Genomic DNA, 17,270 nt, shown 5'->3' with positions numbered 1-17,270 from the left:
TTTGTCTCGTTTGTTACGTGTCCGTTTATTGGTCCATCCTGCAGTACCTAACCAATCAAAGCAATCGTATCGTCAGATTTCAGTGATGGCCGAAAAGTGAAAATGGTAGGTGCACGTGGGTCTGCAGCTTTTTGTATAAATTTGTTGATATTTGCTATTGTTTGCGTATTGACGCGCATGTTAAATATTCCTTGTGGTAATCCTAGATGAATGTAAACTCCTAACATCGAAAAATCTTAAATCATACCGATCGTCCTCGAAACTTTTACATTTTTCTGAACGAGCCAGCTGCCCTGCCATGGCATAATGAGGTCCCAAAAAGAATTGAACAAAACGTATTTACAAATTTATCCAACCGTGTGGAAAAGAAGCAAAATAGCCTCAAATCATGAAAGTTCCGTAAATAGAACATTTCGTGACGTGGCGTAATGTGTTAACTTCCCAAATGTCCAGCTGTTTGTAAATATACTTGGGCGGCGGGGAAGTGGGGGTTGATTTTGAATGTTCATTTAAGGTTGAGGTCAGATTGATCATCTAGTGCGATACTACAGTAAATGGTACATCTGCATGAACTCTGTTTAGAAATAAAAGTATAGTTAATAGAAAAAAAAGAAGGAAAAAGAGATTTTTTAAAAATATTGCATAAATCCTGTTACAAATCAATATTGTACACTGGCGATTGAGCAATTTATCGAAACGAACTGAGATATGATGAAAGCTTTCAAAATCCATCAATATATTGTAAAGTATACGTAGCACAAACTTCTTTCCTAATAGATATTACCAATAGAATTAGGGATCATTCTAAGGAATTGTTTTAAAATTATGTTGTCTGGATATTAAAGGATATCAAAAATAACTTTTTTTTTCAGTCAATAAGTCATAAATACTTGGATCATGATCAGTTTACCACAAAACACTATTCTACATTCTGAAATAGCTCTCCATGAACATTGGGAAAAACTTGTGTTATTTTCCAAAAGCCGATATGTCTGTATTTAAAACAATGAAAGCTGTATATGTCCATATTGTAGTGTTTTAATTAAATAAAGATGAACTCTAAATGAAGCTGTTAGTTAATTTTAGTCAATTTAAAATACCCCATTACACATACCTAATACGTTATGGAAGAACCTTCAAACTTGAGAGTATTTTTATTTAGATCTTTTAAATGAGATATTTTCAGTATCAATATTGACATGCAACTTGTGTCAACTGTGCATTTAGAAGAATTACATTATAATTTCAATAACCATTTTTCTCAAGCATTAACTTTTAACATAATTATATTTCAATGAATGTAGAGATACATAGTTTTTGAGATTTGTTAATGGTGAGGAAAGATAATGTAGTGAAACTTTTTGGTCTTATTAAAATTGTAAATGCATTTTTTCAATGTCTGTTTTAAGAAAAATATTGTTGTCTTCTTATATATTAGGGAGTACAAGTGCTGTTTACGCTGTATGAGCATGCCTCAGGGTATGCTCTTTTCAAAGTCAAAGAGTTTGAAGAGGTGGGCATGCAAATTCCACAAGTTGAACAGAGTGTCACAGACCCAAGCAAATTCCAATCCATTGTACAGCTAGTGGCATTTTCTCCTTTCAAAAGTGGAACAAATGCCCTTGACAACATCAACAGCATTTCTGAAGGTAAAGTATCATGTACAGTCTATATAATGTCAAATATATTACAGAAATGGGACAAAAATTTTGTTCAGGATTGATATACAAAATAGACATTTTAATAATCATGGCTTAAAAAAAATGGGATATATTATAACCCTGATATACTGCTCGGCTTGATCTGTTGAGTGTCAGACTGGTAAGTCAGAGATCCTAGGTTCGAATCCTAGCGGAGACAGTTAAATTAATAATAATCTCTGTTACATTAGAATTTGCTGACAATTAAAATATATTGTATTTGTATTAAGTGTATCTCAATTTCACTATGGATAGTAAGTGTATCTCAATTTCACTATGGATAGTAATGTTGCATGTGTGATTAATTCGAAATTGTAGGCCTTCTTCATGATGACCTTAAACTGTTCCTCGAGACACATGTCCCTAAAGCTGGAAAGAAGGAGAAAGTTGTGGTGGGAGTGGCAGATTCCAAGATAGGAGCAGCCATTACAGATGAGTTAGGAATGAAGACCAGTCACATTGGAGTAGTACCAGAAGTTTTGAGAGGTAGCTTTATAGACTGATACAAAGTTTTCAATCCAATGGTCCCAGGCAAAAAAAATTTGAAATGTACACACTCGAAACGAAGTAGATGGAAAAAGGACAGTAAAGAAAATAATTGACAAAAATTTATATTTAAAGAGATGAAGAAAAATAAACAAGAATTTTTTCTGAGACAGCTCATGGACCTGACTCGTGAACAGGCTATGTGCCAATATTATTAGATGTGAAAATCTATGTGTATGATGTAGTTATTAAAAAAAAAAATAATGAGTAATGTCGGGTTATATTTCTGTTATTCATGGAATATTCAGTGATGAAATTAATATATATGAAATGAGGGGAAATACAATTGTTTAGAAAGTACACAATATGAAATATACAGTCATTGATGTTAAATAAATGCTTATAGGAATCCGAGTACACTTCAGTCGGATGGTGAAGGGGTTAAATGAAAAATCCGAGAGTAAGGCACAACTTGGTCTCGGTCACAGCTATTCCAGGGCCAAGGTCAAGTTTAATGTCAACAGACAGGACAACATGATTATCCAGAGTATCAGCTTACTGGATCAGCTGGACAAAAACATCAACACTTTTTCCATGAGAATCAGGTACAGCTTTTGTCTATAGAAAAATGGTGTAACATTCTAATATCTGGACAGTTACTATAAATACATAACACAATACATGTACCATATTTTGAATTTGATGAAATGACATTAATCTGTAGATGACTATATCACCAAAATCCGAAAGCCTATGTAGTTAGTAAATGTAATAAAATCTGCCTCAATATGGTAGATAGACAGAGACTTTTTTATTTTGTTATTGTTTGTAAATGATACAAAATTAGGAATAGTCATATTATGTTACAACAGGGTAAAATGTGGAACAATGGCATTGGCTTTGGGGTGTAATACAGGGTTTTGATTCCCTGTTTGGACAGGAACCGAGGTTTTCCTCGGGTATTCTATTTATTTCCAAAAATGGTAAAGTTTAAAGTTTTAACAATGATGAAATTGGCTTATGGACTAGAGTCTCTGAACTTGTAGTGTTGATGGCCAGTTCTGAGTTATGAGAGTGACCTGCAGCGTTATTCCATTTTTAGCCCATCTGACGGGCAGCCATATTGATTTTTGACCATAAAAGTTTGTTTTGTCTTTAGAAGTATTGGATAAATCTTTCATAAATTTTGTATTGTAGGTTTCCCCTTTTTCATAGTTGTGCTCTCCTGATTTTTCGAATGATCAGAAAAACAAAATTGCTGACAGCCGAACACCTTAGATTTGGCAGTATTTATGCTCTTTCTTCCAAGAAATTTTTTCAAATTTCATATGGATAAGAGTCAAAACATAGAAAAGATAGGGAAAAAATACAAATTTTAAGAACAAAGAAACGATTATGGGCATCAAGATCCCTCTGCCATCCCTTCGTAATTTCTTATATGGTTTCTTTATCTGTAACTTCTTTATTGTTTTCAGGGAGTGGTATTCATATCACTTTCCAGAACTGGTGAAAATTGTCAACGATAATTACATGTTTGCTAAAGTGGCACGGTACATTGGGAACAGAAAGGAGTTTGATGATGACAAGCTGGAGGGCCTAGAAGAGATTGTCATGGACAGTGCCAAAGCTATAGCTATTCTTGATGCTTCAAGGTCATCAATGGGTCAGTGTTATATGACACTTGTTATTAAAGAGGAAAGAAACTCACAACTTTTTGTGTTTAAAAAATTACAAGTATTGCTTCTTTTGCTTTAGTCATCACTGATAGCATCTGCCTTACATAGATTGGGTTGGTGACATTCTGTAGTACTTTATAGAAATTGTTTTGAATCAGGTCTGAAGGTCAAGATCACAAATATTTAGATTATCTCTTGAATGTCTGGAAGTTTCATTTAAGTTTTTCTTTTCAATAGGAATGGATATTTCACCTATCGACTTGTTGAATATTGAGACGTTTGCCACAAAAGTTATCTCCCTTACTGAATACCGCATGAGCCTTGCTCAATATCTCCAAAGTAAGATGAGCCAGGTAGCACCGAATCTCGCCACATTGATCGGTGAACAGGTAATACACATAAATATCTTCAGTCTTTTACTGTCTTCTGTGGCGTCTAGTGTGCAACTTATATTAGCTCTGTGACTCAAAAAGTAAAATATCTTTATTTTATGATTGATTAGCTTTACAAGGGATCAAACTAGATCAAGGTGATGTCAGCTGTAGGAATTCTTTAAGCCCTAACCACTTGTAAAATAGGATTGAAAGTAAAATGATTAAGTAACTATTTCAGAACAAATTGTAGTTCTCACAAGAAATGATGAAATTGGCTTTATGGACTAGAGTCTCTGAACTTCCTGTTGATAGCCACTTCTGAATTTTGTGGTATAAAAGTTAACCCATTAGGCACCATGTCTTCTGGAAATGATTTTCACCTAATATCTCAGAAGAGAAACATGTGTCACTGTGAAGAATTTGATCAATTGTAATATGTATATTGTCTCAATTTTTCAAAGATAATATGATTATCCCAACAGTAAAGCAGTTTGTTGTCTATATTAATGATATATCTGTTATACTGAGATTTAAGAAATTGAACAGCTTACAAGAATTTTCACATTTCTTCATCAAACATGTACTTTATTTGTCAATGGGGGATTTTACACTACTTTTACACACAAGCTAAATTTACCAAAAGTTATGTGAACAAAATACACATTCATTCACTAATGGAGGTGGGGGGGAATATAAAATTTTGGTGTGTCACAAAAAAAATAGTGAATGATAACAAAAACCTTGTGTCCTAAACCAAAATAGACTTAACATAAAATACGAGCTACATTTGAAACAAAATTGCATTTTGCACCGACATATGTCCACTGAGTAAGGCTGTGACTGTATCTTAAAATTTAGGCATATTATCACCGACACATCCCAAGATGGATGACAAAATGTATGAAGCAGTTTTTATTGTAAATGTCTTTTTTTTTACACAGTCTTGGAAGTAAATAATCGTTGTTAATGCAACAGTGAAATTGCTACTAATGAATTGTTGATCCCTATAAAAACATTGTACATTTATAAATTCATTCTATACAAGAAATGATGAAATTGGCTTTACGGACTAGAGTCTCTGAGCATTGTGATGATAGCCATTTCTGAATCTTGTAAAAAAAATTGAGATCTTTTCTAGAGTACCATTGCTTGAAAAAATTCCAAACTTAAGAGCGTAATAAAGTTAGATGTATTGTTAATGATTATGATGGTTTTGTATTTATTGATTGATATAAATTTATATTAAGGTTTTGTTTTAATTCTAAACAAAAACAAAGAAAATCAGAACCAATGTAGATATAGCTCTAAACAATCTGGCTTTATCAGGATTCTCATTTTCAACATAAGTTTTTGGTTGGGATATATGGTTGCTAATATTGAAACTGTTATGTAAAGTAAGTTCTGAAATGTGATAATGGGTGAGTTGTGTGAGAGATGATGAAAATGGCTTTATGGACTAGAGTCTCTGAACTGAATGTTGATAGCCATTTCTGAGCTCTATAGTTATAAATACTTAATAGACTTGGTACCTCTTATCACGTATTCTACATCGTATCAAATGCTTCTTTTCTGTTTTTAATGTAAATATAATTGCCCCACTGTAATGCTTTCAAAATTGGGTAAAAGTTTTCAAATATCTGTTAACATCATATGGATATTGAAAAAAATAAACAGCCTACATGGATTTTCAAAATGCTTGCATTGACCAGATACACTATTATCGATAGCAGGTTTAGTACCCATACTTATTGTATGTATCACATGAAAGCTATATTTACCAAAAATACAGGAAAATATGTTACTCAATATACCTACATTTTTCCTTGTTAGGAGAATTGTAACTGAAATAAAAGATATTGGATGTGTTACAAAAGGAAAATAAATAGGTGAAATAGAATTCCCTCTAAAATCATTAATAAGGTGATGAAATCTTACAACTTTTCTGTAGCTCACAGTGATCAGAGCTTAGATTTGCTTACAATGTGTACTCAATTGGAAACGTTGTCATTTCCTCTGAATAGTATTGTACTGTAATTCCCTGAACAAAAGCTTATACTGTCTGTTGAATCGCTGATAATTAATTGACAATCCAAAAAAGTTTTTCACATTCATGACTTCATTCTATACAAGAAATGATGAAATTGGCTTTACGGACTAGAGTCTCTGAACATTGTGATGATAGCCATTTCTGAATCTTGTGAAAAAAATTGAGGTCATTTCTAGAGTACCATTGTTTCAAAAAAACACCAAACTTAAGAGCATGATAAAGTGAATTGTACTATGAATAATTGTAATGGTTTTGTATTAAGTGATTGATATGATTTTATATTAAGGTTTAGTTTTAATTTGAAACAACAATAAGAAAGAAAAAAACATGGAAAAAGAAATCAAGGACCAATTTAGATATAGCTTTACACAATTTGCCTTCATCAGGATTCTCAGCTTCAATAAAATTTGCTGGTTGCTGATATTTAATGTAATTTTGAAATATAATAATGGGTGAGTTGTGTTAGAGATGATGAAAATGGCTTTATGGACTAGGGTCTCTGAACTGAATGTTGATAGCCATTTTGGAGCTTTATAGTTAATAATACTTAATAATAGACTGGCTATTGCTAATTATGGTTTCTACATTGTATAAAATGCTTCTGTTCAGTTTTTAATGTGAATATAATTGCCCTACTTTAATGCTTTCAAAATAGGGTACCATTTTTCAAACATTTGTTAGTGTCATATTGATATTGAAAAAAAAAAAAATAAACAGCCTACATATTTTCAAGAAGCTTGCATTGAACAGATACTTAATTTTCAATGTCAGGTTTAATATCCTTACTTATTGTATAGATCACAGGAAAGCTTAATCTACCAAAAATATGGGAAAAACATATTACTCAATATACCTACATACATGTAGTAACCAAAGTAAAAGATAGCTGATGTACTACAAAAGGAAAATAGATCAGTAGAATAGAATTCTCTCAGAATGATTACTAAAATGTGGAAATCTTACTTACAACTTTTCTGTAGGTCACAGTGATCAGGGCTTAAGATTTACTTACAATGTGTGTGTAATTATAAACGTTATCCTCTGAATAGTATTGTACTGTAATTCCTGTACAAAAGCTTACACTGTGTCTATTGAATTACTGATCATCAGTTGACAGTCAAAAAATGTTTCACATTCATGATTTCATTCTACACAAGAAATGATGAAATTGGATTATGGACTAGAGTCTCTGAAGTTTGTGATGATAGCCATTTCTTAGTCGTGGGAAAAAAAATTAGGTAACTTCTAAAGTTCTAAAATTGTGAAAAAATTGTTTTAAATACTGATAGTTCTGATCGTTTATAACTGTTAACTAGAAAGAAAATGTTGATATAATATACAATTGTACATATTGAATTTTAATGGTATAATACACTATAGTGTTATTGATTGATATGAAGTGACACAAAGGTACACCTGGAAATTATTTATTCAAATTTTTTTTTTTTTTTTTTTAAAGAATTTTTTTTCAAAAAAAAACCAAGAAATTAACAATTAACTGTACAGAGACATGTATCCTTTCAGGAACATTTTGGAATCTATACAAATTGCCTACTTTAAGATTTTCAGGTTGTTTGTTAGGGTTTAATGGTTTCAGTGTGTAGATATTTCAAAGAATAAAAAAGATAATAAAGTTTATTTGTACAAAGAAAAAAATGAAGAAATTGACATTGTAGACTGGAAACTGAGAACTTACTGTTGATAATATTTTCTGTTTTATCTCAACACTAATGACACTGGGCCACTTCTTATTCATGTCCCTATGTTCAAGATTACATACACACTTTACATTTATGTCTTGTTGTTTTAGGTTGGAGCCCGTCTGATTGCCCATGCAGGATCACTGACAAACCTTGCCAAGTATCCAGCATCTACTGTACAAATCCTAGGTGCAGAGAAAGCACTGTTTAGGTAAAGTGAAATAACATATATCTATTCTATTTCATTATTCAGGATAAACATTTTATTTAGTGGGCAATCCTGAATGAAGCTATAACACAAAATTAGTCTGAAGTTTAACCATTATATTAAGGAATAAATTTTGAAGAATGTATATTTTATATTCGAATATGCCAATGCTAACTTCTGCCGATACCTTGACAGAAATGTGCTCATAGGTGTCTTTGTCACCATAGCCAACAAGAAGGAAAATAAAAAGAAACCTGTCTTATCTTAACAGTTAAACATTTAAACTTTTCAAAACATAATCATATTATGATCAATATATTTTTCAATGTTCCAAACAGGCCATAGTCTTTACTGAACAGTACATTTCTATCTTGCTAGTTGCTATCACATTTTTAAACTCCTCGTCCTGATTTTGGATGATATTGACTCATATAGTTTGGATTAATATATAGAGTAATTAACTTAATTATTATTGTTATTCATAGGTAAATTGTCAAATCCTTTTTGTGTCAGTTTTGCATACCTGAGAATCCCAACAATCAATGATGGTGGCCTCAGAGTTTTCGATAAACCTTTAAAAATCTGACAGATACTGGATGTGCACACCTCGTCTTTGAATCTTTAATTTCCCAAGAAAAATTACACACATTATGCAGGTTTAAAATATCTTTTATCAAAATTTAGATGCAATGAATCATTTGCATTATTTTGATGTTGTTGTGTCAATTTGTGTGATATTTGAAATAGTTAACATCAACAATTGATATCTTACTTTGTGTTACAGAGCCTTGAAAAGCAAAGGGAACACACCCAAATATGGGCTCATTTTTCACTCCACATTTATCGGCCGTGCTGGAACCCAAAACAAGGGTCGCATTTCACGTTATTTGGCAAACAAATGTTCCATTGCCTCAAGAATCGACTGTTTCTCGGGTAAGAAAAATGAACCCTGAAACTGTGATGAAAGATTTACTTAAAGTAAAATTAAAGATGATGAAAATACGATGACATTTTATGCAATTAAGATTATTAAGCAGAAATAGGCTACTTTCACATATAGTATATATAGTATATATTTGTTTCCAGGGTACCCAACAGTTTTATGCCATTATTTCCTACTACCAATTTCCTTTGTCAGTTATCTGATAATTTTTCGCTTTACAGAATATCCTACATCTGTGTTTGGGGACCACCTGAGACAACAAGTGGAAGACAGACTGAAATTCTATGAGTCTGGCGATGCACCATCCAAAAATGTAGATGTAATGAAGCTAGCTATGGAAGAGGTCAGTTTGCTTACTGATTTACAAATTAGAAAATTTAATGATGAAAATCTCTTTGTCAATTAGGTGTAGACTTTCATAACAAGAGCTGAAATATAACCTATGACTAAATTACTTACTTATATATATATAGATATATACAGATATGATCTGCCAAAGTTGCTAAATATCTGACTATTGTTAGCATCAGCTTTGCTGTGGACAGTTTACACAGGTGAAATTGATGAGAATACTCCCTAGCCAATATAAAGTTAACCATCTAATGGGTGATCATTGGATCATGCATTTCATACAGAGTATTTTGTAAATACATAAGCATGTCACTAAAAAATTCTTCCAGGGTTACAATTTAATTACTTCGTTAGGCTTATTTTCTGTTGATTTTATAATTTACTAGAATATTTCATTCTGTTTGTCAACACAAACCTTTTATGACATAATCACGAAGATTTGTAAATGAGTCTAATTAGATCTAAAAGAATTTCTGCAAATTAAATATTATATGTTTATTTTATTGGTAAATTTAGATGTAAGATTTCAATAAGAACATAATAGATGATTTTGTACAGTTTCCTTCGAAAGCATCCGATGAAATTCTATTTTGTTTGGAATATCCCTTTAAAGGTCTCTACTATTAGATAATGGACTCATGGCGGAAATTTTGTTTGGAATATCCCGTTAAAGGTCTCTCTACTATTAGATAATGGACTGATGGCAGAAATTTTGTTTGGAATATCCTGTTAAAGGTCTCTCTACTATTAGATAATGGACTCATGGCAGAGATTTTGTTTGGAATATCCCTTTAAAGGTCTCTCTACTATTAGATAATGGACTCATGGCAGAAATTTTGTTTGGAATATCCTGTTAAAGGTCTCTCTACTATTAGATAATGGACTCATGGCAGAAATTTTGTTTGAATATCCCGTTAAAGGTCTCTCTACTATTAGATAATGGACTCATGGCAGAAATGTTGAGGTGATAGATAATACATTGGAGAAAGTATAATATACATGATTGTCCCTTGATCCGCTACAGATTGGCAATACTTACTTTGGTTTTAATGGTTCTGATGTGATTTAAATCAAATTTCAACTAATTATATACTTTTTATTTTATTTTTTTAATTAACACCAAACAACACCATTTTAAACCATTACTGTGTGATAGCTTATGGGTCAATACTCAGCATGCTTGTTCATATCTGTTTCAAATAGGCTACAGAGGTGCAGAAAAAGCTAGCAAAGAAGGAAAAGAAAAAGAAGAAAAAAGACAAAAAGAGGAAATCTGAGGCTGACGAGAGTGCAGGTAATACAACTATGGAGGTAGATACAACAGCTGATATGGAAGATGAAGAAACGTCTCCTCCTAAAAAGAAGAAGAAAAAGAAGTCCAAGGGTGATGAGCAAGAGGTTGCCATGGATATGGATGAATCAGGAGACGCTGGCAGTGAAGAAAAAACCAAGAAAAAGAAAAAGAAGAAGAAGAAGGATGATGAATAGAATGAATGTAATATTTTACTAAGGCAAATGGGTTCTGAAAACATATTGTAAAATATCAGGTTAAATGTAGGATAGAGGGTTTCTTATTGAAAAAAAAAGAAAACCAGAAAGACATATAATTTGACAAAAATCAGATATATATGTACCTCTTGCTTTTTGTACATAGTAAAAAAAAAAGTAATATTTGTTAAGCAAAAACCTGCAAAATCATTGTTGTGTAATTGTTTTTGAATACCTGACATGGATGGAAGAATGCCAACATCTTTGGAATAACTTATGTTTGATCATTGTATGTTGAATTGTTTTAGGACTTAACATTAACAGCTGAGATTTGCATTACATTATTTCCATGTTAAAACCAGCGAATTTCTTCTTTAGAACATGAACCTGTATTTTTCCAAATAAAATTTTCTTAATAGTAGTTTGGAATATACTTTATGTCATTTTTCTGGAAGACAGGAGAAAGAGTTTCATGAAAGAACAAAAGAATTTCTGCTTACTTACAAGTGTAACAATCAGAAAAATGATATTGTGTATGAATGATTACATTCTAAGCTACAAGTAATTTGATTTGATGATTGTATTGTACTCAACTTTTCAGTGACATATTTACACGATACAGAATCTTCATTTTTCATGAGAAAAGTTCTCCCTTTGTGTTCATTTTCATAGAATCTGTAAAAAGATTCTTGTTATCAGATTTTATTCACAAATTCATGTGTATTTGACATGTGTAAAGTCAACTATTTCAATCATTAAAACTGAAATTGACAAGTCTTGTTTGTTTTAGCTCTATTGGTCAAAGGTCGGAAATTTTTTTCTTTCATCTAAATGTTGACTTACTCAGGCAACCTTATATTCCTACTCTTAATATTTGGTTATCCTTCAGGGACAGAACTTTAACCTTAAAATAGAGCATAGCCCATGGCTGGTCCAAATCAAAAATCATACCCATAATACATTTAAGATGGTCATTAATGGCAGCCATGTTCAACATTTTGTAAATGTTTCTTTGAAGAATTATTGTTTTGAATAATCCTCCATAATGGATGATGTGGCATCGTCCAAACATAAGTTTTAGATCACCTGGCCCTTATGCTGTGACACAGCGTGTGTCATTAGTCAGTCCATTCAGCATCAACTTTTCCATTTGAATGACTTCCTCTCAATAACCAACATGTTTAATGTCATATTTAGCTGGTAGGTTGCTTGAATGAAGCCTGACAAAGTTTGAGCAAAGAAATGACCTTGCCCATATTCAAGGTCACTGGGGTCAAGTTTGTTAAAACAACTAGCCAAAATGTTAGAAGCATGATATTTGGCCAATAGGTTGCAAATATAAATAGCATCAAAGTTTGTATAGAAAATGATTTTAACGATATTCAAGGTCCTATAATGAAGCCGACAGAAAGTTGCACAAATAAATAACCTTGACTTTTTTCAAGGTCACAGGAGTTGAATTTGTTCAAACTTTAAAAAAAATTCTTTTGACCAACTAAAAGGCCAATAAACATTATGTTTGGCTGACAGGTTCCTAGGATGAAACCTGACAAAGATTGTAAAAGGAAATGACCTTGACCTTTATTCAATGTCACAATGGTAAAATTAAAAAAACCTTTTCACACCTTCTTTTGACTAACCAAAGGGTTAATTGCATGTGGACTGATTGGTTTGTGTTATAAATTCAGACAAAGTTTGCGAAAAGAAATGACCCTTACCTATATGCAAGGTCACAGGGACATTTAAACAATTACTTCTGATTGAACAAAATACCTAGAGGCATATTTGACTGGCAGATTTCAGTAATGATGCCCACAAAGTATTCAGTCACGGGGTTTGTTTCCTTAAACCTTTAAACAACTTTTGACAAGTATTCAAAAGGTGGTAGATTTTTTAGGATGAAGCTCGACAAACACTACAATAAGAAATTACCTTGACCAAATGTTACTGGGGTCGAATTTGTTAAAACATTAAAACAACTTCTTTTCATTAATCAAAAGGCATAGAAACATTATAATCGAACCTTTATTGTGCTCTTTAATAATTACTGTTTCTAGGGTATCTTGTGAGCAGGTATTACCTTACACTATCAAGTGTAACAAGTAATCAGGACTTTTTGCCAAAGGCCATGAGGCTGTCGAATGCAACTTCATATTTTATTTAACCAAGCTTTTTTTTTTACTAATGTTTAACATTTCCTCAATAGGTCTATGTTGTTCAGTTTTTATTTCATTTTTTATTAATGTATTTTGGATGATCATTATGAAATTTGCATTAATTTGAATATTGATTCTTAAAAGCGGATCAAGGAAATAACATAATTTCATCTTTTACTCTGCCACAAGGCTCTCGGCTGCAACATGTTTTATTGAACCAATCTTTTTTCATGCTTAACAAATAATCCACTGTAGGTCTATATTGTCCATTTTTTAATCAAATTTATAGTAATATATTTTGAATGCTCATTTCTTAGTTAACCCAATAGGACTTTATATTATACATAACTGGTAATGAAAGACAAAACCCAGGTTTTATACAACATCCAGGGATACTACTGCCATCTTATATAGTCTCTCTGATAAAGTAAGTCACATGACAATCACATGACAATCGCATGCCATCATTTGATGTCATTATACTTGAATTACCAATGGCAACAGATTTTATAACAAGATTGACAGAGCAAAATTTTCAGCAGTTATAGTGCTAAAATTGAACGTGTTTGTCCGGAAGTAAGTATTTTTCGCATGAGAGGAATATTTAGGCACAGACCTATGTATTGCTTTTCTGACGCCGATGGATGGTCTGGTGACTTTATACAACAGTCGCCCCTCCTCTACAATGAAAATGGCAAATTTCGGAGATGTGAGGACTATATTTTACAGTACATGTGTACTACCTGTATATAAACAGTTGACGCAAGAAGATCGCGGAAACCACTGACATACGTCGGCCAATGTAACACCATTTCTATCTGCAAAACAAAACTCGATGACATTCTATCAAGTATACAATGACGTCACCGGTAAAAGCCGACCTCTCAAGTCATTCACGTTTCCAGACTTGAGTTTTCAAAAGTGAATTTGAATTTTTAACGATAGAGTATAGCATCGCGTTGTCCGCTATAGACAGAGTAAAATAAAATCACACAATATCCTTACAAATGTTTCTGCATCATAAATCACATTTGCATGTTAACTACCGAGAACAGCATTAAGGCTACCAACCCTTACAATTTAACGTATCAGTGCTGATGATGTTTTTAATGTACTAAACAAGCTTGACTACAAGAAATTAGAAAGTATTGATTGTTGAACCATTGTAAATTCTCAAGCCTAATTTTTTTTTCACTTGGCTTGTTTTACAATATCTACTTTTTCTGATCACTATCTGGCCAGTTTGTCCTTTCCTGATAGGTCTAGCTCAAATCATACCTATTTTCACGAAGAAAGCTGTACATTTTTTATCTTATATAATACGGAATACTTATGCAAATGTTACCTTATCTGATATTGACTAAGACTCCGACGTTTTGAAAGAGGCCCTAGCAAAATTAATGTTCTAAACTGGTTCCAGAACAATATCAGGCTGATGGGTTGGCAAGAAGCCAAAAGACCTATTGACCTATTTAAATCGTTTACGTTAAAAGATTTTATATATATATATATGATTGATACTGTTAAATGTTTATGTCTAGATAAGGCTTTTGAATTGGATAATTGTTTGTCAAATATTTGTAGAAAAACCTCAAAATAAAGAATTGTTAAAGATTTTAATTTTCAAATAATTTAACGTTTCAAATTTTAACTACTGTCCCTTGGCTTGGCCTGTACTTTTTAAGATCTATCAAGCCAAAAAAATAAATAAATAAAAAATCAGGAAAGATTTTTTTGTTTATTGATCTTTATGATATAATTAGCTATAAGAAGCTATAAGGGTTTCAAAGATGCAAATTAATGAAAATTGTGGGGAAACTTTACGGTCGTCATAGTGATCTTATTGAGAATTTTCTATTTTTTTTGTGCGATGTAAAGGTGGGTGTTGTTGATGCTCTTTTAATTTTTGTCTGTTTGGTTCTGTTATTGTATACCTTATTCTCTTTTGTGAACGTGTCATTACACCAATTAGGATTGGATCTACCAAGGTTAACACGGCGGGTGTCGTCTAGGAAACAGAAGACGCATACTCTTTCGGAACACATTGTCTAGTTCTATATATATATATATATATATGGTACCTTTTTTCAGGAGTTTTGGTACCTTTTTTTTCAAATTCTACCTCAAAATATTTATTTTTTTCCTTCGTTCATAAATTTCCATAGTTTTATGGAATGTGAGCTTGGATTAATGATTGTGTTGACATGTTGGTATTTTATTTTTGCTCTCGTTACAAATGGAGACAACCTGAGACATGCGTTTTCCATAGTAGTTTGCTTTCCTTCCACAGTTAGACCTCCCTGCGAGCTTCCCTCCGGACCGTTCCTGTAGGTACATTTACTTTGGCATTGATTCCGTCACATTAAAGGTAAGGTAACAACTGTTGTTAGTATAATGTGACCCTAGGATGTTCTGATGTGTTTCATCAGTAAGATACTTCAGTGCATTTTTAGCAATATTTAGTCGACTTTTTCTTCACTATAACAAGGAGGCTAAAACGAGTATATATCATACATATACAACCACATGGACTAAGTACGTGCACCCACTTCGCATACATAAATAACCATTGCTGTTGATAGGACGTTAAGCAATATAAAACAAGCCAATCCATATGGACCAACGAGTGTGATTAATACAAGCTATCAGTTTGTTTCGAGAAGATGAATTGATTTTATAATTTGCAGAAAATTGAGAAAATACCTTAATATTTGATCATATGATAAAACGGATCTTAATTTTATTTATGCATTTGTGATGCCTGTGTTTCTTTGTCTTTCATTGTGTACTTTGATTAGAAATCAAACATCTTAGAAACAGTTCGTTTTAACTGCCATGTGCTGAAATGTGTATTATTTAGGAATTTTGGAAAGGGGTGACATTCATAATTACCATGTAAGATTCTGTTTAAGATAGGTGTAACGTAAGTATTCTAAATATGTATATATGTTTAAATATATATGAACCTCTATGCCAAACTTACGGTAATGTATGAACCGCTTTATCAATCTCACGATTACGTGCGAGCCGTTATGTCAATCTCACGTTTATGTGTGAGCCGCCATGCCAATATCAAAGTAATGTATGAACCGCTATGTCAATCTCACTGTAAGGCATGAACCGCTATGCCAATTTCACTTTAAGGTATGAATCGCTATGCCAATCTCACTGTAATATATGAACCGCTATGCCAATATCACTGTAATGTATGAACCGCTATACAAATTACATGGTAATTTATGAACCGCTATGCCGATTATGTAGTAATGTATGAACCTGTATGCAGTCTAATGGCAATGTATGAACCACTATGCCAATCTCACTGTAATGTATGAACTTCTATGCAATCTAACGGCAATGTATGAACCGCTATGCCAATCTCACTGTAATGTATGAACCTCTATGCAATCTAACGCCAACGTATCAACCGCTATGCAATCTAACGGCAATGTATGAACCGCTATGCCAATCTCACTGTAATGTATGAACCTCTATGTAATCTAATGACAATGTATGAACCGCTATGCCAATCTCACTGTAATGTATGAACCTGTCACACTCCCAACCGTTTATAATTAAATATAAAACAAGTATCCAAAAGACAATGTCTTGGTAACTCTGTACATCTGTTTTATTTTATTATTCTGATTCTCACCTTTCTATTTCATTGTAATTCTTGTGATAATTTATTGTACATATTATACATACGGATACATCATATCCGGGTTTATATTGTGAACGTTAGTAAAGCGGAAGGAACGAGATACACGTGAGAAAGCAGAGCGTTGGAATGGTTGTTTGAGCGTGTTTATGTTGAAATGGAGTACATCAGCAAAATAATTTGCGCCCTAACCCATATTGGTTTGAGAGCAGTGGTATAATATATATACCATAAATGTAGTCCTGTGTGGACAAGAAAATAATATATAAATATAGTTCCTCTTTTGGGCAAGACGGCCATTTATACAGTCCTGTGTGGGCGAAGTAGTTAGTGAACGCAGTCCTGTGTGGGATGTTCAACTGCTGTATGTGGTCCTGTGTGGACAGCTGTATGAGTATTATCTGTGTGGACAACCATGTAATTCCTCCAGATGTCCTATGTGGACAGATGGTCTGTTGACTGTCCTGATAGATGTGATGG

General features: G+C 32.6%; 1 protein-coding gene across 1 annotated transcript; it reads left to right on the top strand.

Annotated features, from left to right (window-relative positions):
- The first annotated feature begins 96 nt into the window (after positions 1-96).
- LOC132561033 (nucleolar protein 56-like) lies at positions 97-11,394 on the top strand. The gene is made up of 10 exons (XM_060225750.1): positions 97-105; positions 1,439-1,649; positions 2,019-2,186; positions 2,593-2,791; positions 3,662-3,849; positions 4,100-4,251; positions 8,094-8,194; positions 8,976-9,124; positions 9,356-9,477; positions 10,689-11,394. The coding sequence occupies exons 1-10, from the start codon at positions 103-105 to the stop codon at positions 10,971-10,973; spliced, it is 1,578 nt and encodes a 525-aa protein (XP_060081733.1). The 5' UTR covers positions 97-102; the 3' UTR covers positions 10,974-11,394.
- Positions 11,395-17,270: the final 5,876 nt, after the last annotated feature.

The sequence above is a fragment of the Ylistrum balloti genome, unplaced genomic scaffold, assembly GCF_031769215.1.
Source record: "Ylistrum balloti isolate Yb309-2 unplaced genomic scaffold, AGI_CSIRO_Ybal_v1 Utg371142, whole genome shotgun sequence".
NCBI classification, from domain to species: domain Eukaryota; kingdom Metazoa; phylum Mollusca; class Bivalvia; order Pectinida; family Pectinidae; genus Ylistrum; species Ylistrum balloti.
Note: the sequence above shows the minus strand (reverse complement) of the source record. Positions and strands in the feature narration are given on the sequence as shown.

What these genes read in the sequence shown, in the direction of transcription:
- LOC132561033 (XM_060225750.1), top strand. An exon ending in ACTTTTTCCATGAGAATCAG is followed by an intron (nt 2,792 to 3,661) that starts GTACAGCTTTTG and finishes TATTGTTTTCAG; the next exon opens with GGAGTGGTATTCATATCACT. An exon ending in TGCTTCAAGGTCATCAATGG is followed by an intron (nt 3,850 to 4,099) that starts GTCAGTGTTATA and finishes TCTTTTCAATAG; the next exon opens with GAATGGATATTTCACCTATC.